Source organism: Mya arenaria, chromosome 11 (assembly GCF_026914265.1).
Source record: "Mya arenaria isolate MELC-2E11 chromosome 11, ASM2691426v1".
Lineage (NCBI taxonomy): Eukaryota > Metazoa > Mollusca > Bivalvia > Myida > Myidae > Mya > Mya arenaria.
The window spans coordinates 46,848,423-46,869,084 of record NC_069132.1 but is presented as its reverse complement, the minus strand read 5'-3'; the positions used below and the strand labels follow the sequence as shown (position 1 = coordinate 46,869,084).

At 40.5% G+C, this 20,662-nt stretch overlaps 1 protein-coding gene across 2 annotated transcripts in view; it reads left to right on the top strand.

Moving 5' to 3' along the window:
• The window catches only part of LOC128209586 (inositol-tetrakisphosphate 1-kinase-like), an 80,710-nt gene that overhangs the window by 6,081 nt on the left and 53,967 nt on the right, over positions 1 to 20,662 (top strand). For both annotated transcript variants that reach the window (XR_008257028.1, XM_052913673.1), the window contains exon 3: positions 20,354 to 20,479. Coding sequence is in view for 1 of the 2 variants with exons in the window: in XM_052913673.1 (XP_052769633.1) it covers positions 20,354 to 20,479 (126 nt within the window). In the remaining variant the exon portion in view is untranslated. The remainder of the gene's footprint in view (positions 1 to 20,353; positions 20,480 to 20,662) is intronic.

The following is a 20,662-nucleotide window of genomic DNA, read 5'->3' as shown; positions in this document are numbered from 1 at the left end:
AACCTTTAAAATATATTTTATAAAGAGAGTTATTTTACATAACTCAAATAGTATTACTGACAATAGGCTGTATTTTGTTGCATTCATGTTTTTCATTTAAAGTTTTAAAGAACTTGGTGCAGATGATCAATAAAAAGCTAGGATCAGAAACTGTCATTAAAGTTGTGATGATTACAAGTTAAAAAAATACCGGTTGTTAAGATTGAATTCCAACATACTGATATGTCATTCTAAGCATTTGCTGCTGGCTTTGCTGTTTTGACTAGACTAAAATACACACATTGTCCCTACCTCCCTGTATTTTTTTAGAACCATTATCCTAAGCATAATTCTTGTCACAGAATTCTTTTTAGGCCCTTTCCAAATCAATGGTGAAAACTGTTTTAATGCTTTGGTTGTTCAAAATGTATGGCAAATGGCAATACTGTTTTTTTTCCACCTTATCATGAATGGGACCCTAAGTCAGAATCCCACCAGTATTATTTGCAAGATGATCTGTGCACCACTGGCTCCAAGAGGCAATCCCGATGATACATCTGGCCTGCTCTCGAGCAGACCTTAGAATAGTGAAAATAGTGAAAATAGTGACAAAATGCCTAACATAGACTTATTTTATTTCAAACAAGGAACCTTAAAGATCTTGGGTTTGAAGAGAACTAGATTGCATTTAATTAAACATATATCTGTACTTAAGTTGACTAAACTGTTATTGACTTTTTAGTATTGTGAATTTGGGTCCAATTTTTATGAAAAATTATTCTTTTTGGGATCATAAATGAGGGCCGAAATTCAGCCCCTTTTTGTCACCCCCCCCCCCCCCCCACCACTGCAAATTACATTGGGAAAGGGCATCCTTACTGTAACATTTGTAAAGAATTAAAGTTGAAAAAAAAATCAGATTATAAAACCAGTTTTGAGTTAAAATCAGTACTGAAGGTGAAACAGGTGAATTTTGGTACACATTTATACATTAATATTGAAGAGAAATAACATAATTCATAAAAAATATAACTTTAGAGAGCATTAGTAATAAAACCAAATGCTTAGTGCATTATAACATTAAATATAACTAGAATGATAAAAAATGAGATCCACTGTAAAATAGGATTGATGAAGTAATGTATGAGTCATGAACCACATTCTGTAATCTGCACATCATCACATAATTGTTTTATGTGGGGGTGGTGTGTTTTCACTCCCTCATTTTAATGGATTTAGTCCACCCAGTGAAATGCTTTGCTAAAATTACAGATAAAACATGTGCATTGTTGCTGTTGGTCCTTTTATAAGATACATTGGTGTAGTCTTTAAGAAATGAATTTCATTTAGGGCACTGCCTGAAATAGAATTGATGTTGTTTGCCAATTTTTTACTTCCAAGTTTACAATTGGGCTGTTCAACTCTTGTATTAAACAGGTTCCTCTGACATGATTTATTTTAACCTATCCACACATACAGGTACCAGAATATGTGGAGTTTGGAAACCTCTACCCTTTGATAATGATGATTCCATCTCAGACAAAATCAGACTTCATTCATAAAATTATTGTTCCGTTTTTTAGACATGTTTTCATATTTTAAGAAATAAGAACTGTGTTAATATACCAGTCTTTCCCAGCATGTTTGAGGTTCATGATCATGGCATTATGTTATATTTCTGCTTCCTAGATTCTGTCTAGGTGCGGAATATTAAATGACTCCTAAATTGGAAAATACAAGTAAAACAACACAAATGTACATTACTTGTTCAGAATTTTGGTGTTTTAATTTAATCCAAAAAAAACATACAAAATCTGGGATTTTTGCAATCGTTACCGTATGGAAAATTTGATTGTTGAGCTATTGGTCATTGGTCATTGCCCCAAAAATGTTCTCCCACAGCATGTAAAATCCAGGGGTTACTTTTTATTGACCCAGTTAATAACTCTGAGATTTGAAGCAATAATGTGCAATATGGTAACAATGAACTCAATTATGGACAGCTAACTTGATTTGTCTAATGGTCTGGTACAGTGAGTGTTTGTTCTTGTCATTGACCCATTTCAGAATAGTGTGATCAGTAAATCAATGATGCTCTGTAAACATTGTGGCTACGCTTAAAATTGATTCCAAGATACCACTGGTACTAGTTTTAACAGTATTAGTATCGGTTCTTCAATTTGAGAGGAAAATATATTTGTAACCATTAAGTATTTTATAGGTATTGCATACTAGGGATAAAACTATGATGGAGTACTTTTGAAACTGCCATCATTTACATCAAAGGTTGCCTGAGCAAGCGATTTCATTATCACAGAACTGATTAGTGTGAAATAGCTATATTTTTTAAAATGTAAATGCACAGTAGAAAATGATAAATTATCAGGAATTAACCGAAAAACATAACTAAAACAGTTATCACTGAAATGTCTTTCAATATTTTTAATTTTTATGACTGCATTTTCTTTTAAATTCATTGAACGTGACATGAAATGTTCTTCAGTTAATTTTGCCGGATGCCAATTAGTCTTCTCCAAACAATGTTTAGTTAATATTGTGGTGACCTTTTTGTCATAGTCAGCATCGGTTGCCCCCATCATGCAAAAACGTTAACCTTACTCTAAAACATTTCCAGATATTCCATTTCATACCAGATAATTCATTTCATAATGCAATGGTTACCTGTACAGAGAGTTAATGCACTCATATGAAGGAAGGCCCATAACTCAGGCTTTAGTGTTGAGTTATTCCTCTCTCAACACAGACAATTGTTAGCCAACACTATCAACTACACATTTTTTGGCAAATATGCGTTGCCTTCCCTGCAGTAGAGATTGTGTCATCGGGGTGAATTGTGGCTAAAGGATGCCAGGGTATGCGTTTCACCACGTTCATCTGCTGCTTCCAAGTACGACTTCCAAAAACACGCACGCAGCATATTACTTTGATACGGCTTACCGCGACATGCAGGTATCTTAACAGGTGCCGTGGTTACAAAAAGAAGATGGTAAATTGTACTGTGCTCTCAGAATGGCTTTCACCCAATTTGTGAAGGTAAACAATCTCATCTCCCAGACATGCTTATTAGGTTGCTGGAATAATTAGTGTTTGTTAAAGCATTTTTTGAAATAAGGTTATTGATATTAAAATATACCTGCGAAAGGGCTTTTAAACCTATAGGAAGAATTTGCACCTGTAGCGCCATTCAATTTTCACGCAGCTTTGTTGGAGGAGCAGAGGTTATTGCATGTTTTTGTAAGTGTCAAAACTATAAAACAAAATAAAATTAGTTATTTTATTTTAAAAGTTATCATTGGGCGAAGTACTAGTGTTTGTTAAATGTGATTTGTTATGAATTTTACTACTTTAAGATTTAACAAAAATCACTGTTGAATGTGAATGAGGTGAAACTATGTTCCGATGATCGATTATAATCGAAAATCGATTGGTTGGAGCTGAACTCGGCGACAGTCGATTGTATTTGGTTATAATTGATCGATTATAATCGAAAATCGATTGGTTGGAGCTGAACTCGGCGACAGTCGATTGTATTTGGTTATAATTGATCATCAAAAAAAAATCAGTAAGTGTTCAGATGTCATCTTTAATAAAAGCCACAATGAGCACAAAAATTAAATATTCTTTATACAACAACACTTAATAACTTCAATCATAGACATAACTTATATGCATATAATGATTAAGAGTTTAATTCTGAACATGAATAAAACAACAATTCAGGTACTATCTAGTATTTATAAAACGATTGTACTATCGATAATCGGTTACTTGAGTGGAACCGATTATAGATAGTAAAATTGGAACCGATTCCCAACACTAGGTGAAACACACGTTTAAAGTTCAAAGCGCATTGGTTGAAGGGGTTCTTGCCTCGTTTTCATGTGGAAAAAGTCACTTGCTATTTTAACCACCAATAAAAAATATAATATATATTATTCATTTACATTCACACAAGTTGAACTAGGGCATTAGAAATTTAGATTAGTGCAAATTAGGTGACAAAAGTGTCTGAAAACATTCACAGTTACAAAGCAAAATTTTCAGAGAGCAACATACATTTTGAAAATGAGCCAAATGATTTGCAGATTACTGGTCAAGTTTGTACATGTTTAATTAAACTGACTAGAATTATATTAATAGGATGGGAACAAAAAATAGCCTTCAGAAAATTGGAAACGGCTACTGTACCTCAATTACCTTAATTACCGTTAAATAACACTTTGCAATGCCACGCATAGCAGTGACTTGACAAGGGCAAATTAAAGAAATGAATATGCTCATATATCACGGGGTATAGTGAAAAATAGAATAATTCAAGGTTATGTCTGTGGTAAGGAAAAATGGCGGCGAATAGCAATATCTGCAAAAAATGTGTGGTTGGTAGTTGAGTAGTTTGGATGCACAGAGTAAAGGCCATTTTGAACGTTAAACAAAAGTTTATTTAAAAAATGAAGAACTTCTTGCTGTTACCCTTGAAGAGTAGAGCAAGAAGGGTGCAATGTATGATGGCAAAATGGTAAGCATATCAGAGGGTCTAAAGTTTGATCCCTGCTTGGAGCTTCATGAATGATTTATAGTTACCAAGGGACACAGGTCATGAATCTTATGTTTATATCTGCTTTCAAAATTGAATATATTTAATACATAATTTATGTTTATTGCTATAAAAAACTTCTATTTCTGTGGTATAGGCAGAGCCCTAGCTATATGGTAGGACTGCAGAATTTATCATCACTTTCAAAAAGAATTAAAAGTTAACCAGTAGAAAAGAGTAAGGTAGGTAAAACAATGCCTTCATGGTTTTAGATTTTATCTGTTCAACAGTTGAATTCATTTTAGATGGATATTTTCTATGAAATAACCAGTCTCAGAAAAGCGCTCTTAGGGAGGCTGCAAAATTCTTTCTCATTCTAAAGTTAGCCTCTGAGAGAGCGCAGACTGCTTGAAATAAGCAATGCACCCAGATGTTTAACAAATAGTGTCATTCATAGATACATTGTTTTAATGCTCAATTTCTTAGGACAAAATCTAGTCTGCACTTTTATTTATACTGCCGTCACACCGGACTGGCGTCCTTACCGCGTCCTAAACTGTCATATTTTGGAGAACGCCGATGGTCGCATTGAGAACGCCAATGATTTTTCTAAAATAAATCCAGATTTCGGTCAGCCGTCACACCGGAGTTCTGTGCTCTGCGATCTGTGTATGTACACGGCGTTTCCAACACGACCTTACCGCGTTCTTACTGCGTCCTTACTGCGTCCTTGGAGTTTCTATTGAGTTTACACGGCGTCACTGCGGCGTCCATACGGCGATCAGCGGTGAACCCACTGCGACCCCACTGCGTTCTTAGCGTTTCTACCACGACCTTACCGCGTGCATGGTGTTCCCACGGCGTCCTCGCTGCAAGTATAAAACTCCACTGTTCTTTCGGAAAGCTTCATTCATTATTTTACTCTCATCCGTTGAGGTCACGCATTTTAAAGTGTACGCATTTTAAACTTATACGCAACGTTATGCCGAAAACCAGGGGCCGTGGGCGTGGGCGAGGTATAGCAGCCAGGACAGCCTCAATATCTCCAGCACCAGCGTCATCTCCTGAAAGGGACTCCAGCGTCGATGATGTAGCCGAATCGGACACACAGTCCACACAGTCCAATGCCAGCGCTACAAAATGTGACAGTCCATGCCGTAAAACCAAGAGGAGCAGGCTTGTGCGTAGTGATCTGACGCCCGAAGAAGAGGAGGCCATGGTAGACTGGCTTAGGGAGCACTCACTGCTCTTCAACAAGATGTTATCCTTATACAAGGATAAGGGCAAGAAGGACGCGCTCTGGGCTGAGCAGGCCCGTAAACTTGGTAAGGAAGTGGTCCTCCGTACTGTGTGGTACCGGTCCATTCGGACCAGGTATGGGAAACTGGCAAGGCCGAAGTCTGGGGCTGGGACTGGCGACCGCACCGAGAATGATATATGGATCATGGACAAGTTTGACTTCTTAAAGTCGCACATCTGTGAGGTCCGGCCAAGAACCTTCGTCAGTGTAAGTACACTAGTATTAAATTCTATTTTTTTGTTATTTGCATATTAAATGCCCTGTCGTGCATAAGTTAATTTTCGTCAGGCAAATCCAAATTCTAACTTAATCGTTGTTTCCCCTTTTGTCTTTGCAGTTGAAGGCTAAGCTGGCAGCCCAGACTCCGGTGGACGACGATGCCGAGTCCGTGGACAATGACGACAACATTCAGCAACTGCCGTCAAAGTCTGTTCCCACCTCGTCGCAAGAAGAGCCTAAGAGGCCTGTCATCCTCGATGTCAGGCCAAAGCGTTCCTCATCCCGGGCCACTGCGGAGGAAGAAATGTTGCTTAGAACCCTGGATGAAAGGGGCCGCCAGTCCATGCAGCTACAAGAAAAGCTGCTTGACATTATCAAGCCAGCTGCGCGTCCCAGCGAACGGGCTACGTATGGGGATTGGGCAAAATCGGTGATGGAAGACCTGGACCCAAGCTTGTGGAGACAGTTCCAGCAGTAACAGAGCCAGCTGCTTTACAAGTACTTGGACCTTCACGACAAGGTCCGCTCCCAGCCACTCCAACCGCAGCAGCAAATGTGGCAGCCTGACCAGCAACAGCATTGCTTCTCTCAGCAGTCATCCCAGTCCTCGCAATGGCAGCCTCCGCCCCAGAACTGGCCGACCACTGTTCAGACCACATCGGTGTGGGATTCAATGAGTTCCACATTGGTGCAGGCTCAGATGCACCCTAAGCCGAGCTTAACCACTCTACAACCTCGCTCACGAAGTACCCCACAGAACCCTGCCACCTCAGCTGCTGGGTCAACTACATTCTCCCCACGGGGCGAGGAGGTCTCTTCTTTGAGCGGGATCTTCAATGAGTCATTCATGCAAACATTTCAGTGCTCTGACACTAGCCAGTGAGCTGGAATACTTGGATTATAAACTGTGGCAAACTGTGAATACTCTAGAATGGATACTAAACAGTGCTATTATCTTCATATATATGTGATGTTATGTTATGCTGGGCACTAAACAGTGCTATTATTATTGTGTTATATGTTATGCTATGATACGATGGGTACTAAACAGTGCTATATGTTTTTGTTATCTATGTTATGTTATGTTATGATGGATACTAAGCAGTGCTATTTTTATTTTGTTATCTATGTTATGTTATGTTATGTTATGTTATGATATTCAACAGTTCTATTATATTTTGTAATATATAAATGTAGTATGAATGTTTATTTTCCTTATAATGAAGGTAGATGGTGACAATAAAGTTTTAGTTCTCTGTAAAATGGTTTTATTCAATTCTTGTTATCTAATACAAGGTATCCGGAACACAATTACGTTTGGAAATAATCTTACAATTTCGTAGGAATTTATGACGTTCCGTCAAATGTCGAAACGTCATTCGGTAGCAAACATATATAATATACTGCATTTTGTTAACAAAATGAACCGAATTTAACATTTAACAGAACGTCACGAAATACTACAACATTGTACGAAATATTTCCAAGACTGTTTTTGGTACAAATAGATTTCTAAGGACTATAAGATCTCGAATTATTTTTCTTTTCTTAACATCTAGATATGTTTTATTCACAATATAATTTATTGCTTTATTCCACGTACACAATATGGCAATGTTTATATCATCTTGTCCTGCCATGGGACTGATCCCACAGCTGAGTTAAAGTATAACTTTAAATATTCACGTTGCTTTTTCGCAGCAGTGCTGTCTTTGTTAGCGCCTTTAGCCCGGTCCACGTCGTGCCTCCACGAACCTAGGACAACTTCGTGGTTGACGTCCTCGTGGTCGAGAGCTCCGTTCTGTAGGGTCGGGTAGCGCATTCTCATCAAGTTGTGGAGGCAAACACAAGCCTCCACAATGAGCCTTGCTGTCTCAGGCTGCTGTTGCATAGTCCCTAGTAGAACCTGCCAACGCTGTGCCAGAATGCCAATGGCATTTTCGACTATTCTTCGGCCTCGGTAGTTGTAGATTTGCTGTTCCTTTGTCAGGTTGCGCCCTGCGTAGGGCTTCATCATGTAAGTCCGGAGACCAAAGGCATCGTCGCCAAGGAGGAAGTATGGCGTATCCCTGTTGTCGTATGGCAGAGGTGCAGGAACTGGAAAACCTATGGAACCGTCACAGAGGCACTCTTTCAGTTCGGAGTCGTTGTAGATCATGGCATCTGACTTGTAGCCATCTCCCCCCATGTCTATCCACAAAAAGTTGTAATCAGCATCTACTAGTGCCATTAACACGATGGAGAAGAATCCCTTGTAGTTGTGGTACAGGCTCCCACTGTTTGCTGGCTTTCTTATGGCAACGTGTTTTCTGTCAAGCGCACCACACCCGTGAGGGACGTTCCAGCGGCGCTCGAACTTCTCGGCTACTGTTGTCCATTCCCCAGGAGTGATAGGGCACTTCATCACCTCATCCTTGTACTCGCCTACTATGGCCTGACATACTTCCTTCATGACAAGAGATAACGTATTCGCTGGGAGTCGGAAGTCGAATTTCATGCTGGAGTACATGTCACCAGACGCTAGGTGGCGTAGAGTGACTGCCAGCTTCGTCCCTGGGTTGATGGCTTTCCTGTAGTTTGTATCCTGCTTGGTGATTCGTGGGCCAAGCCTGGTGAGCAGCTCATCAAACATTTCTGGTTGAACCCTAAGGAAATTCTGGAACGATGCCGGATCTTCTCACCTCAGCTCAGGCATGAGGCGGTTAAAGTGGCCAAACTGTTCTCTTCGGACATCACCGAGCCATGGTCTAACCCAGCATCTTCTTAACTTTGCCCTTCTTCTCCTTGCCGTCTGATCAGTTTTACAGCTATGACATGATCATCTGAAATATTGGGTTTTATAGCTCTTCGAGGGCGAATAGTAGGAACGCGCTAGGAACGCAGTGCAAACTCCGTAGAAACGCAATAGTCGTAGTAGGCACACCGTAGAAACGCCATTAACGCCGCAGGGACGCATTGAGAACGTTGTAAGGTCGCGGACAATAGCTCAAATCCCGAAATATCCGCCCTGACATCGCGGTAAGGACGCCATAGACGTGATGGGGTCGTGATAAGAACCCCATAGACGTGGTAAGGACGCAGTAAGGTCGCCATTGGTGCCCCCGATCCTTTTCTCCGCGTTTACATGGTGACTCTACCACGTCTGTACTACATTCCTTTGGCGTTGTTCGGGTTCCTACTGCGATGCTACGGCGACCAGGGCGATCCCACGGCGTCCTGAGCCAGGACGCGCTCAGGATGCCGCCGAACCTCGGCGTTTACTTTGAACATGTCCAAAGTAAACGCCGTCGCTCTCCGACCCTACGGCGTCCATGGCGTCCCTTCCACGTCCTGGGTCGCCGTAGGGACGCAGTAAGGACGCCAGTCCGGTGTGACGGCTGCATTACAAATGAGAAGGAATTCCAAGTTTGGTCTGTCAATCAATATTTCCCCACCTCCAATTGCTCTTGTTATGCAGAAATTAGGATAGCCTGACATTTTCCATACAAGACTGGGACAAAAATCTTAGAACTTTGATGAAATCATTTTTGGTATGATATTGAACAAATCCAAGTAAGTTTTTATTATAGAATCATATATGTTGAAAATATAGTGCAACACTTAAAATATACCTATAGTGCAACGCTTGAAATATACCTGCCACGCAAGCATAAACTAAATACAATCAGAAATCCAACTCTTATATTATCCACTTGGCACAATAACTCATATGCAGTTAATGAGTTATAGCGCCAAGGTGACGATATATCATACCAATAGTTTGGCATACAAATCTATTTCTCAATGAAATACTATCTAAATGAACTTTATAATCTGTTATACTTATATGACACTTGCAAAAAAATGCAAATGATTCTTTATAGCAGAGAAATAAATGCAAGAAAATTATGAAACATTTTAAAACAAGAAATGTTTGTATCAAAAAAGAGAGAAATGTTACAACAGTCAGACAACTGAAATATCAACTGACATATTAAAACTCTACACCCACATTTTACCAGAAAATGATTAAAGTTAGCACGAACAACAGCCATTTTAATATAGTTTGTTCACATTGACCTGACAGAGCCTGGCTACCAGCTGGATTGGATTTAAATGAAGTTGGGAAAATGGCACTGTCAGGTCAATGTGAACTGCTATATAGTAATATATTAACATCAATCAGCTTTGTCAAGTTTCAATATATTCAGAGGCAACCATCTCTCTCATTTTTTAGATTTCCAATATTTTCTCTGCACTATTGGTACTTTCCCTTCTTGTCTGCATGTCTGACATATTGGCGGGACAGTTTTATATACTTTTTTCAAGTTAGGCGATCGTAGGCCGCCATTTTGCCTCCGGTATAGTAAAAAACTGCGTGTGCTTCGTCATCATCTTCTGTTTCGTACCCAATACATTTCGTAACAAATGCTTTTCGTACCCAAATCACATTTTTTTTCAGGGAAAAATAGTTTAGGGTCAGCGGGAAAAAAAATAGGGTAGGGCGGGTAACCTGAAACGGACTTATTTTTTTGTTTGGCCTTAGCATAAGTGTGAAGCTTTGTTACCTATTTGGCTCTGCTGTTATTATGTTGTCAATTGCTTTATACTAGGGATGTAAACCTTGGGCAAAATTGATATTTCAAATATTCAGTATTTCTTTCGATCAAATATTTGATAACCAAAATACATCTTTTAGAAGTTGTAGTAAATTACTATTTTATTTGTGAAAGAAATAGCCGGGACATTTTAACCCTACTTGTTGTAACGAGGACCCTTTTTAAAATCCTGACAATATGTCCCTAAATGACATATAACGCATGTTTAGAGTATTGTCATCACATTCACACCTCTGGCATTAAGGGACAATCATTGTAAAAACAAGCTAACCGAACCTTTATACACAACAACAGAGTTGTAGGCAAAAGATTTTTTATTTTTTTTCAACAACAAAAAATTATTGGAATACCAATTTTGACATTCCAATACCATACGTTTGATCAAATATTCGAATATTCCTTTGCATTCCTACTTTAAACAGATGACCAATAAGAAGCACTCTATTTGTATGTCAGTATTGATAGCACAAAAAGTCATGGCTGAATAATGAGCCCGTTTGCTTTAAAACCTAAGACAGACAAGGGCAACTGGCACAGCTCCAGGTAGGCACTGAGGCCTGGTTACAGACAACTGGCAAAGCTCCATGAAGGCACTGAGGTCTGGTTACAGAGAACTGGCACAGCTCCATGTAGGCACTGAGGCCTGGGTAACAGAGAACTGGCACAGCACCATGTAGGCACTGAGGCCTGGGTAACAGACTGGTGGCACAGCTCCATGTAGGCACTGAGGTCTGGGTAACAGACAGGTGGCACAGCTCCATGTAGACACTGAGGCCTGGGTAACAGACTGGTGGCACAGCTCCATGTAGACACTGAGGCCTGGGTAACAGACAGGTGGCACAGCTCCATGTAGGCACTGAGGCCTGGGTAACAGACAGGTGGCACAGCACCATGTAGGCACTGAGGCCTGGGTAACAGACTGGTGGCACAGCTCCATGTAGGCACTGAGGTCTGGGTAACAGACAGGTGGCACAGCTCCATGTAGGCACTGAGGCCTGGGTAACAGACAGGTGGCACAGCTCCATGTAGACACTGAGGCCTGGGTAACAGACAGGTGGCACAGCACCGTGTAGGCTCTGACGCCTGGGTTGCAGACAAGTGGAACAGCTCCATGTAGGCACTGAGGTCTGGGTTACAGACCGGTGGCACAGCTCCATGTAGGCACTGAGGTCTGGGTATCAGACAGGTGGCACAGCTCCATGTAGGCACTGAGGTCTGGGTAACAGACAGGTGGCACAGCTCCATGTAGACACTGAGGTCTGGGTTACAGACAAGTGGAACAGCTCCATGTAGGCACTGAGGCCTGGGTTACAGACAAGTGGCACAGGTCCATGTAGGCACAGAGGCCTGCATAACAGACAGGTGGCACAGCTCCATGTAGGCACTGAGGACTGGGTTACAGACAGGTGGCACAGCTCCATGTAGACACTGAGGCCTGGGTTACAGACAAGTGGAACAGCTCCATGTAGGCACTGAGTCCTGGGTTACAGACAAGTGGCACAGCTCCATGTAGGCACTGAGGCCTGGGTTACAGACAGGTGACACAGCTCCATGTAGGCACTGAGTCCAGGGTTACAGACAGGTTGCCCAGCTCCATGTAGGCACTGAGGCCTAGGTTACAGAATGGTGGCACAGCTCCATGTAGGCACTGAGTCCTGGGTTACAGACAGGTGGCACAGCTCCATGTAGGCACTGTGGCATGGGTTACAGAATGGTGGCACAGCTCCATGTAGGCACTAAGTCCTGGGTTACAGACAGGTGGCACAGCTCCATGTAGGCACTGAGGTCTGGGTAACAGACAGGTGGCACAGCTCCATGTAGGCATTGAGGCCTGGGTAAGAGACAGGTGGCACAGCTCCATGTAAGCACTGAGGCCTGGGTTGCAGACAGGTGGCACAGCTCCATGTAGGCACTGAGGCCTGGGTAACAGACAGGTGGCATAGCTCCATGTAGACACTGAGGCCTGGGTAACAGACAGGTGGCACAGCTCCATGTAGGCACTGAGGCCTGGGTAACAGACAGGTGGCACAGCTCCATGTAGACACTGAGGCCTGGGTAACAGACAGGTGGCACAGCTCCATGTAGACACTGAGGCCTGGGTTGCAGACAGGTGGCACAGCTCCATGTAGGCACTGAGGCCTGGTAACAGACAACTTTCACAGCTCCATGAAGGCTCTAAGGCATAAATTAAAAAACAAACTCAATTTAGCTAAATTTAAAACCACTTATCACCACTTGGTGTCCTTAAAAGAGGCTGGGCTTATTTTCAATATTTGGCTCTCTTGTTGAATGTGGGAGGATAATTTTAGATTTCACAGTCTGGTCTCCCTTGATTATGTGCAATTTAAGTATTTGATTATTCTTACAAACATCTGTAATTTATATACATATGTTAAAGTTTTCGATTTTTTATTTTCGAGGAAATTATAGTCTACAATGTAGTCACCAAACAGTATTGGAATATGTTAAATACATAATTACGAAATAGGTCATGTTATTCTAGATACCCTCAAGAAATCTGCTTGTATATGAATAATTCCACAAAAAGAACACAGTAGAACTCACTTTCCAGTATGTCAGCATTGGACAAATTCTTGTAAAAAAAATGTTTTTGAGAAATTTGGGCCTGGTGAGAAGTTCATAACTACACATGTAATCCAAGAACGGGAATGGTGAATATGAAAACCTGGGCAACATGAGAAGCACCATCAGAGATCCGTATCTGTTTGTTTTGAATCATTTTCCACTCACAGGTTATCATAGAAGTTGTCTGGAAACGAGAGGAAAATGTAGCAGAAAGAGTCTTGGAAGATGCCAACAAAAACAAAATTCAATGTTGATCTTTTTAGAGAAGTGTAAAAATATCAAAAAAATTAGAAAAGTTTTTGCAATTCCAAAGAAATTCATCTTCGCCATTTTGCAAAGTACCTTGAGCCATGTATTGTTTTCCAATTTTGAAACAAGAGGGCCATGGTGGACTAAATCGCTCACCTGAGTGAAAGTTTTAAACCAGTGTTTTTTAAAGAGTATAAATGAAATTGATGGTTAATTGCAATGCAATTTGATGATGAACAAAATAATGAATAAGTATTGCCAAAGGGTGTAGTGGCTGTGTTCAATGTTTGCTAATTTTACCAATTGACAAGGCTTAATCAAATATTTTCTAGTAGAGTGGAACATCCAGAAAGATTTGTATTCAAATCATTGAAATATACCACAAACAGGATAATTATTATTTCTTAATTTCAATTTACTGACAGGACTTTGTTCAATTGCCTTGCACACTGACAAAACTTTGTTAAATTGCCTGCACACTGAAAGAACTTTAAGTATAGACACACAAACAACAAACAGTGCACCATCCAATAAAATCAATAAACTGCGTTAAGCTCTAAAAATCAAATATCAGTACACATTCTACACCATCAACTAATAATAAAATCTCCTTCCATCTAGGATCACCTTCCTTCAAATTTTTATAATCAAATTCTTCTTTATATAAGGCTTATTCACTATCCACACGAAAGATAAGATTGTAGCTTACAATAATCTACATGAACTTTACAATAATCTACATGAAGTTCAATAGAAAAGTCTGATTATTAAATTCATCATTAGGTAAAAATGAAATTTATTCTGGAAAATAAAGTGTATAATAATAATTTGAATCTATGAACCTAAAAAAAGAACAATAATTACCTTAGAAGTGACTATTTTGAAGAATTAATTAAATTTAAAATATAATCCCATGTTACTAACAAGAGGGCCATGATGGCCCTAAATCGCTCACCTGAGTAAAAGAGTTTAATCTTTGTAATCAATATAGCTTGATATTTGTTCTCAAAGAATATTGAAAAACAAACTGGTCAAGCATGTTGCCTGGATAATCACTGACAAGACTTGTCACAGTTGCCCGCACACTGACAGGACTTGTCACAGTTTCCTGCACCCTGACAGGACTTGGTGATTGACTGCACACTGACAGGATTTTGTTCAGTTGCCTGCACACTGACAGGATTTTGTTCAGTTGCCTGCACACTGACAGGACTTGATGATTGCCTTCCCACTGACAGAATTTGATTCTCATACCTGCACACTGACAGGACTTTGTTCAGTTACCTGCACACTGACAGGACTTTTTTTGGTTGCCTGCACACTGACAGGACTTTGTTCAACTGCCTGCACACACACACAGGACTTCGTTCAATTGCCTGCACACTAGCAAAACTATGTTAAATTGCTTGCACACTGAAATAGTTTTTAGTATAGATACACAAACAACAAACAGACTAGCCCAATCTTCCCTGAAACTGTATGATCTCTGTCAATTCTTTACCATGTCAGACTAGCTCATCTGCCTTGAAACTGTATGTGTCAGTTCTCTGCCATAACCATCAAATCTGCCCTTGAATAGTATGATCTCTCTCAATTCTCTGCCATGACTAGCTCAGTACATCTTATATGTTGAGTTAAGGGAAAAATCATGATTTTTATCTTATAATCAATTTTATACATCAACAATATACAAAATGTATAACAAACATATATATCTACTTAATTTCTAATATTTTCTGAACCTTTGACCCAATTGATAATCACAATTTAATAGAATTTTAAAGTTAATTTAAAGGTTCTTACAAAGAAATGTTTTGACTTGACTTTGGTTATTGATAAATATGTATTTTTGTATGGAAAATATGAAAAAAGTACAAAAGCATAACATCAAAAATACCCCCTTTTGCAGATGGAAAACAATAATTGATATCAGGTTATACCAATGGATTAGTCATAACATCACCTGGCCTTAAAATTAAAACCGAATTTAACAACAAATGCACAGGCCCTTGTGATATATATAGGCATAACATAATATTTATACCAGCAAACTTCATGATCTACCTAATTGTGAGGGTTTGGTCTGGCAGAAATAATTTTATGAATGAATCAAGCTCAGGAATATCACATGCTGTTTCCTGCAATACCCCTCCCATCCCCCACCCACACCACGACCACACACTCATACAAACCTGAAAACAACCCACCCACACCACCACCACCACACACTCACACAAACCTGACAACTACCCACCCACACAACCACCACCACCACCACACAAACCTGACAACTACCAACCACCACCACCACCACACACTCACACAAACCTGACAACAACCCACCCACACCACCACCATCACCACACACTCACACAAACCTGACAACTACCCACCCACACCCTCACCACCACCACCACCACACACTCACACAAAACTGACAACTTCCCACCCTCACCACCACCACCACCAAACACTCACACAAACCTGACAACTACCCACCCTCACCACCACCATCACCACACACTCACACAAACCTGACAACTACCCACCCACACCACCACCACCACCACCACCACCACACTCACACAAACCTGACAACAACCCACCCACACCACCACCACCACACACTCACACAAACCTGACAACTACCCACCCTCACCACCACCACACACTCACACAAAACTGACAACTACCCACCCTCACCACCACCACCACACACTTACACAAACCTGACAACTACCCACCCTCACCCTCACCACCACCACCACACACTCACACAAACCTGACAACTACCCACCGTCACCACCACCACACACTCACACAAACCTGACAACTTCCCACCCACACCACCACCACACACTCGCACAAACCTGACAACTACCCACCCTCACCACCACCACAACCACACACTCACACAAAACTGACAACTACCAACCACCACCACCACCACACACTCACACAAACCTGACACCTACCCACCCACACCACCACCACACACTCACACAAACTTGACACCTACCCACCCACACCACCACCACACACTCACACAAACCTGCCACCTACCCACCCACACCACCACCACACACTCACACAAACCTGACACCTACCCACCCACACCACCACCACCACACACTCACACAAACCTGCCACCTACCCACCCACACCACCACCACACACTCACACAAACCTGACACCTACCCACCCACACCACCACCACACACTCACACAAACCTGCCACCTACCCACCCACACCACCACCACACACTCACACAAACCTGACAACTACCCACCCTCACCACCACCACCACACACTCACACAAACCTGCCACCTACCCACCCACACCACAACCACCATAAACTCACACAAACCTGACAACTTCCCACCCACACCACCACCACACACTCACACAAACCTGACAACTACCCACCACCACCACCACCACCACCACCACCACCACACACTCACACAAACCTGACAACTACCCACCCACACAACATCCACACGCACCCACACCACCACCACCACCACACACTCACACAAACCTGACACCTACCTACCCACACCACCACCACCACCACCACCACCACACACTCACACAAACCTGACACCTACCCACCCACACCACCACCACCACCACACACTCACACAAACCTGACAACTACCCACCCACACCACCACCACACTCACACAAACCTGACACCCATACCCTCAGAGCCTTTGCCTTTGGCGCAAACAATTGGTCTTTTTTTAATGGCTATTTTAAAGTGTAGAGACAAGCACATTGTTTTAAAAGTTTGTGAGTAGTTTATACATGCAACATATTTCAAAATGATACTCTTTCAATATGATCTGATTTCAAAAGTTCATTCAATCAATATTTCAAAATACTATATTGCATGGTTTCAAATGTAAATATTGATAGCTATATTGCTATGTGTTTTAAATAATATACAGCGCCACAATAAAATACGTTAGGCAAATGTCACTTTAGGATAATCAGTGTTTAAACTTGGTACTTGATATTTTTATGTCATATATCAAATAGACTTTTATTAAAACTTTATGTATAGGTTATTGTTTATTTGGCGGTCTTTATGGAAATTATATGTTCAAGCCCAGCACAGCTAGGCAAATGGTTAATTTTCATAAAGACGTCATAATACATGATAAGATATATTATGGTTGAAATCAGACAAGGTATGCCCGTTTCAACGGAGCATGTTCCGCCAATCCCTCTGAAATATGTACATGTGAGCAAAATAAATAAAGGCAGGTTTTCACCTTTCAACATGTCTTACTTTTGATGTTTTTTTTCTTTGTTTTTTAAGCTGAAATGAGTTGTTATTGAAATAAGTTCTGTATGAAAATTAACTTTACCGCATTTAAGATCATGTTGTTGTTGTTGTTGGGTTTTTTTCCAAGTAAATCTTACAAAGGCTTGTCTTTCTTGCAAGACAGCCATTCAACACAGTTGTTGTAATAAAAAGATGTTGAACTTTAATATTAAAAACAGTTATGACTACTCATATAACTAAAAACGAGTTATCAGGCTTATAGATGTTGACTTTGGCTAAAAAACATTTTTTGGTTAGGGTTACCCGACCCTGCCTACGAAAAAGGCGTCGACCCAACTGTTTTTTTGCCCCCGAAGGTGGGCATATTAAAATTGCACTGTCCGTCCCTCCGTGTGTCTGGCTCAATAAATTTTGTCCGGGCTGTAACTTTCTCTTGTATGGACAGATTTAAAATCTGTTCAACATACCAAAACGAGGTGTTGTGTGCAAGACCCGTGTCCCTACCTCTAAGGTCAAGGTCACACTTAGGTGTTTATTCACAATGGAATGCTGCATATAAGGACATAGAGTATAGGTTGTCGTGTCCGGGCTGTAACTTTCTCTTGTATGGACAGATTTTAAAATATTTGGCACATGTGTTTGACATACCAAGATGACGTGTCGCGTGCAAGACCCGTGTCCCTCCCTCAAAGGTCAAGGTCACACTTAGTGTTTATTATCCCCCGCCTATGAAATAGGGAGGGGGATATTGAAATGGCGTTGTCCGTCCGTCCTTCCGTCTGTCCGTCCGTCCTTCCTTCCATCCGTCCGTCCGTCACCTGCGTTTTCTCAGTAACTAGCCGGTAGAATTTCATGAAACTTAAAATAAATATGAACCACTATACTGGAATGATGCCCGTCCAAAAAAAAAATTGATTGGTCAATTGTCCTTGGAATTATTGCCCTTGATTTTTTGAAAAATGCACATTCACAGCCATTTCTCAGTCACTAGCTAGCAGAATTTCATGAAACTTAAAATAAATATGAATTACTATACTGGGATGATGCCTGTTCATTTTTTTTTTGGATTGGTCAATTGTACTTGGAGTTATTGCCCTTGATTTTTTGAAAAACTCATTTACAGCCAGTTCTCAGTGACTAGTTGGTAGAAATTCTTGAAACTTGAAATAAATATGAACCAACATACTGCGATGATGCCTGTTTATTTATATTTTGGATTGTGTAATTTCTATATGAGTTATTTGCCCTTGATTTATTAAAAGATCCATGTTTGCAGCCTTTTCTATGCAACTAGCTGGTAGAATTTCATGACACTTGGAATAAATAAGAACCAACATACTGTGATGATGCCTGTCTATTTTTCTTTTGGATTGGTCAAGTTTCCTTAGAGTTATTGCCCTTGATTTATTAAGAAATCATTGATTGCAGCCGTTTCTCAGTAACTAGCTGCTAGAATTTAATGAAACTTGAATGTTATATGAACCAACATCCTGCAATGAACTTCTTCGGTGAATTTCTACGGCTACATTTTTATCTCAACTATTGAGTACTATTTTGCAATGATTGATGTTTCCGAGTAAGCAGTTTTGGAAAAGACAGTTTTATTTAATCATCCCTCTGATTTATTTCGTTAAAAATTTTTATCATAAAGTAGTCCTGTGCTTATCTTATTCTTTCTGAGATTTTTTTAACCTTCAAGCACAAACAAGCCATCAAGCACAAACAAGCCATCGTTGGCGGGGGATATCTTTTCACTGAAAATGCTTGTTCACAATGGAATGCTGCATATAAGGACAAAGAGTATAGGTTGTCGTGTCTGGGCTGTAACTTTCTCTTGTATGGACAGATTTTAAAATAACTTGCCACATGTGTTTGACATACCAAGACGGCGTGTCACGTGCAAGACCTGTGTCCCTGCCTCTAAGGTCAAGGTCAAACTAAGTGTTTATTCACAATGGGATGCTGCATATAAGGACATAGAGTATAGGTTGTCGTATCAGGGCTGTAACTTTTTCTTGTATGGACAGATTTTAAAATAACTTGCAACATGTGTTTCGACATACCAAGATGATGTGTCGCATGTAAGACCCATGTCCCTACCTCTAAGGTTAAAGATACACCTAGTGTTTAATCACTATGGAATGCTGAATATAAGGACATAACAGTGTAGACTGTCAAGTATGGGTGGTATTTTTTTATGTTTAGAGGCAATTTAAAATAACTTGCCATATGTATTTGACACTTAAAGACAAGATCAACTTTTCATGTACTCACCTTGTTCATTGGTCAATATCACAATGGGGGCATTCGTCACATACTGTGACAGCTCTTGTTTTAGTCTGCGTTTTAAATGAAATTATAATATTTCATTTTAATTGATAATAAGTTTTTAGCTTGACTATGCGAAGAATCTCCCATTCTTATTTTGTTGACTGCTGTACTATTTCTTAGCCACAACTGACAATAAATCATTGACACTTCACATCATTAATTAAGATCACTAAGGGGGGGGGGGGGGAGTACAATCTCTTATTCTTGTTTTATTTTGACCTTGATATATTTATATTTCAGATTGATCTTGAAAAACCTCTGGAAGAGCAGGGTCCATTTGACATGATTCTGCACAAGTTTACGGACATTCTGGTGAAAGCCCAGCAGGGATATAGTACAGAACAAAGGATTATACATAGTATAGAGGTGCTCATTCTTTATCCAAGTAGTATCTAGCACTTGTTGCTGATTTAGGTGTGTAAGGGGGGGGGGAGTATTTTATAGTTTTCCACCTATCTGTCCTTGAATGAATCTGGTTCTACTTATTCTAATAAATGATAATGTGTATTATGAGAGTGCCCGCAGTCCCTTACACCCTGTGAACACCAG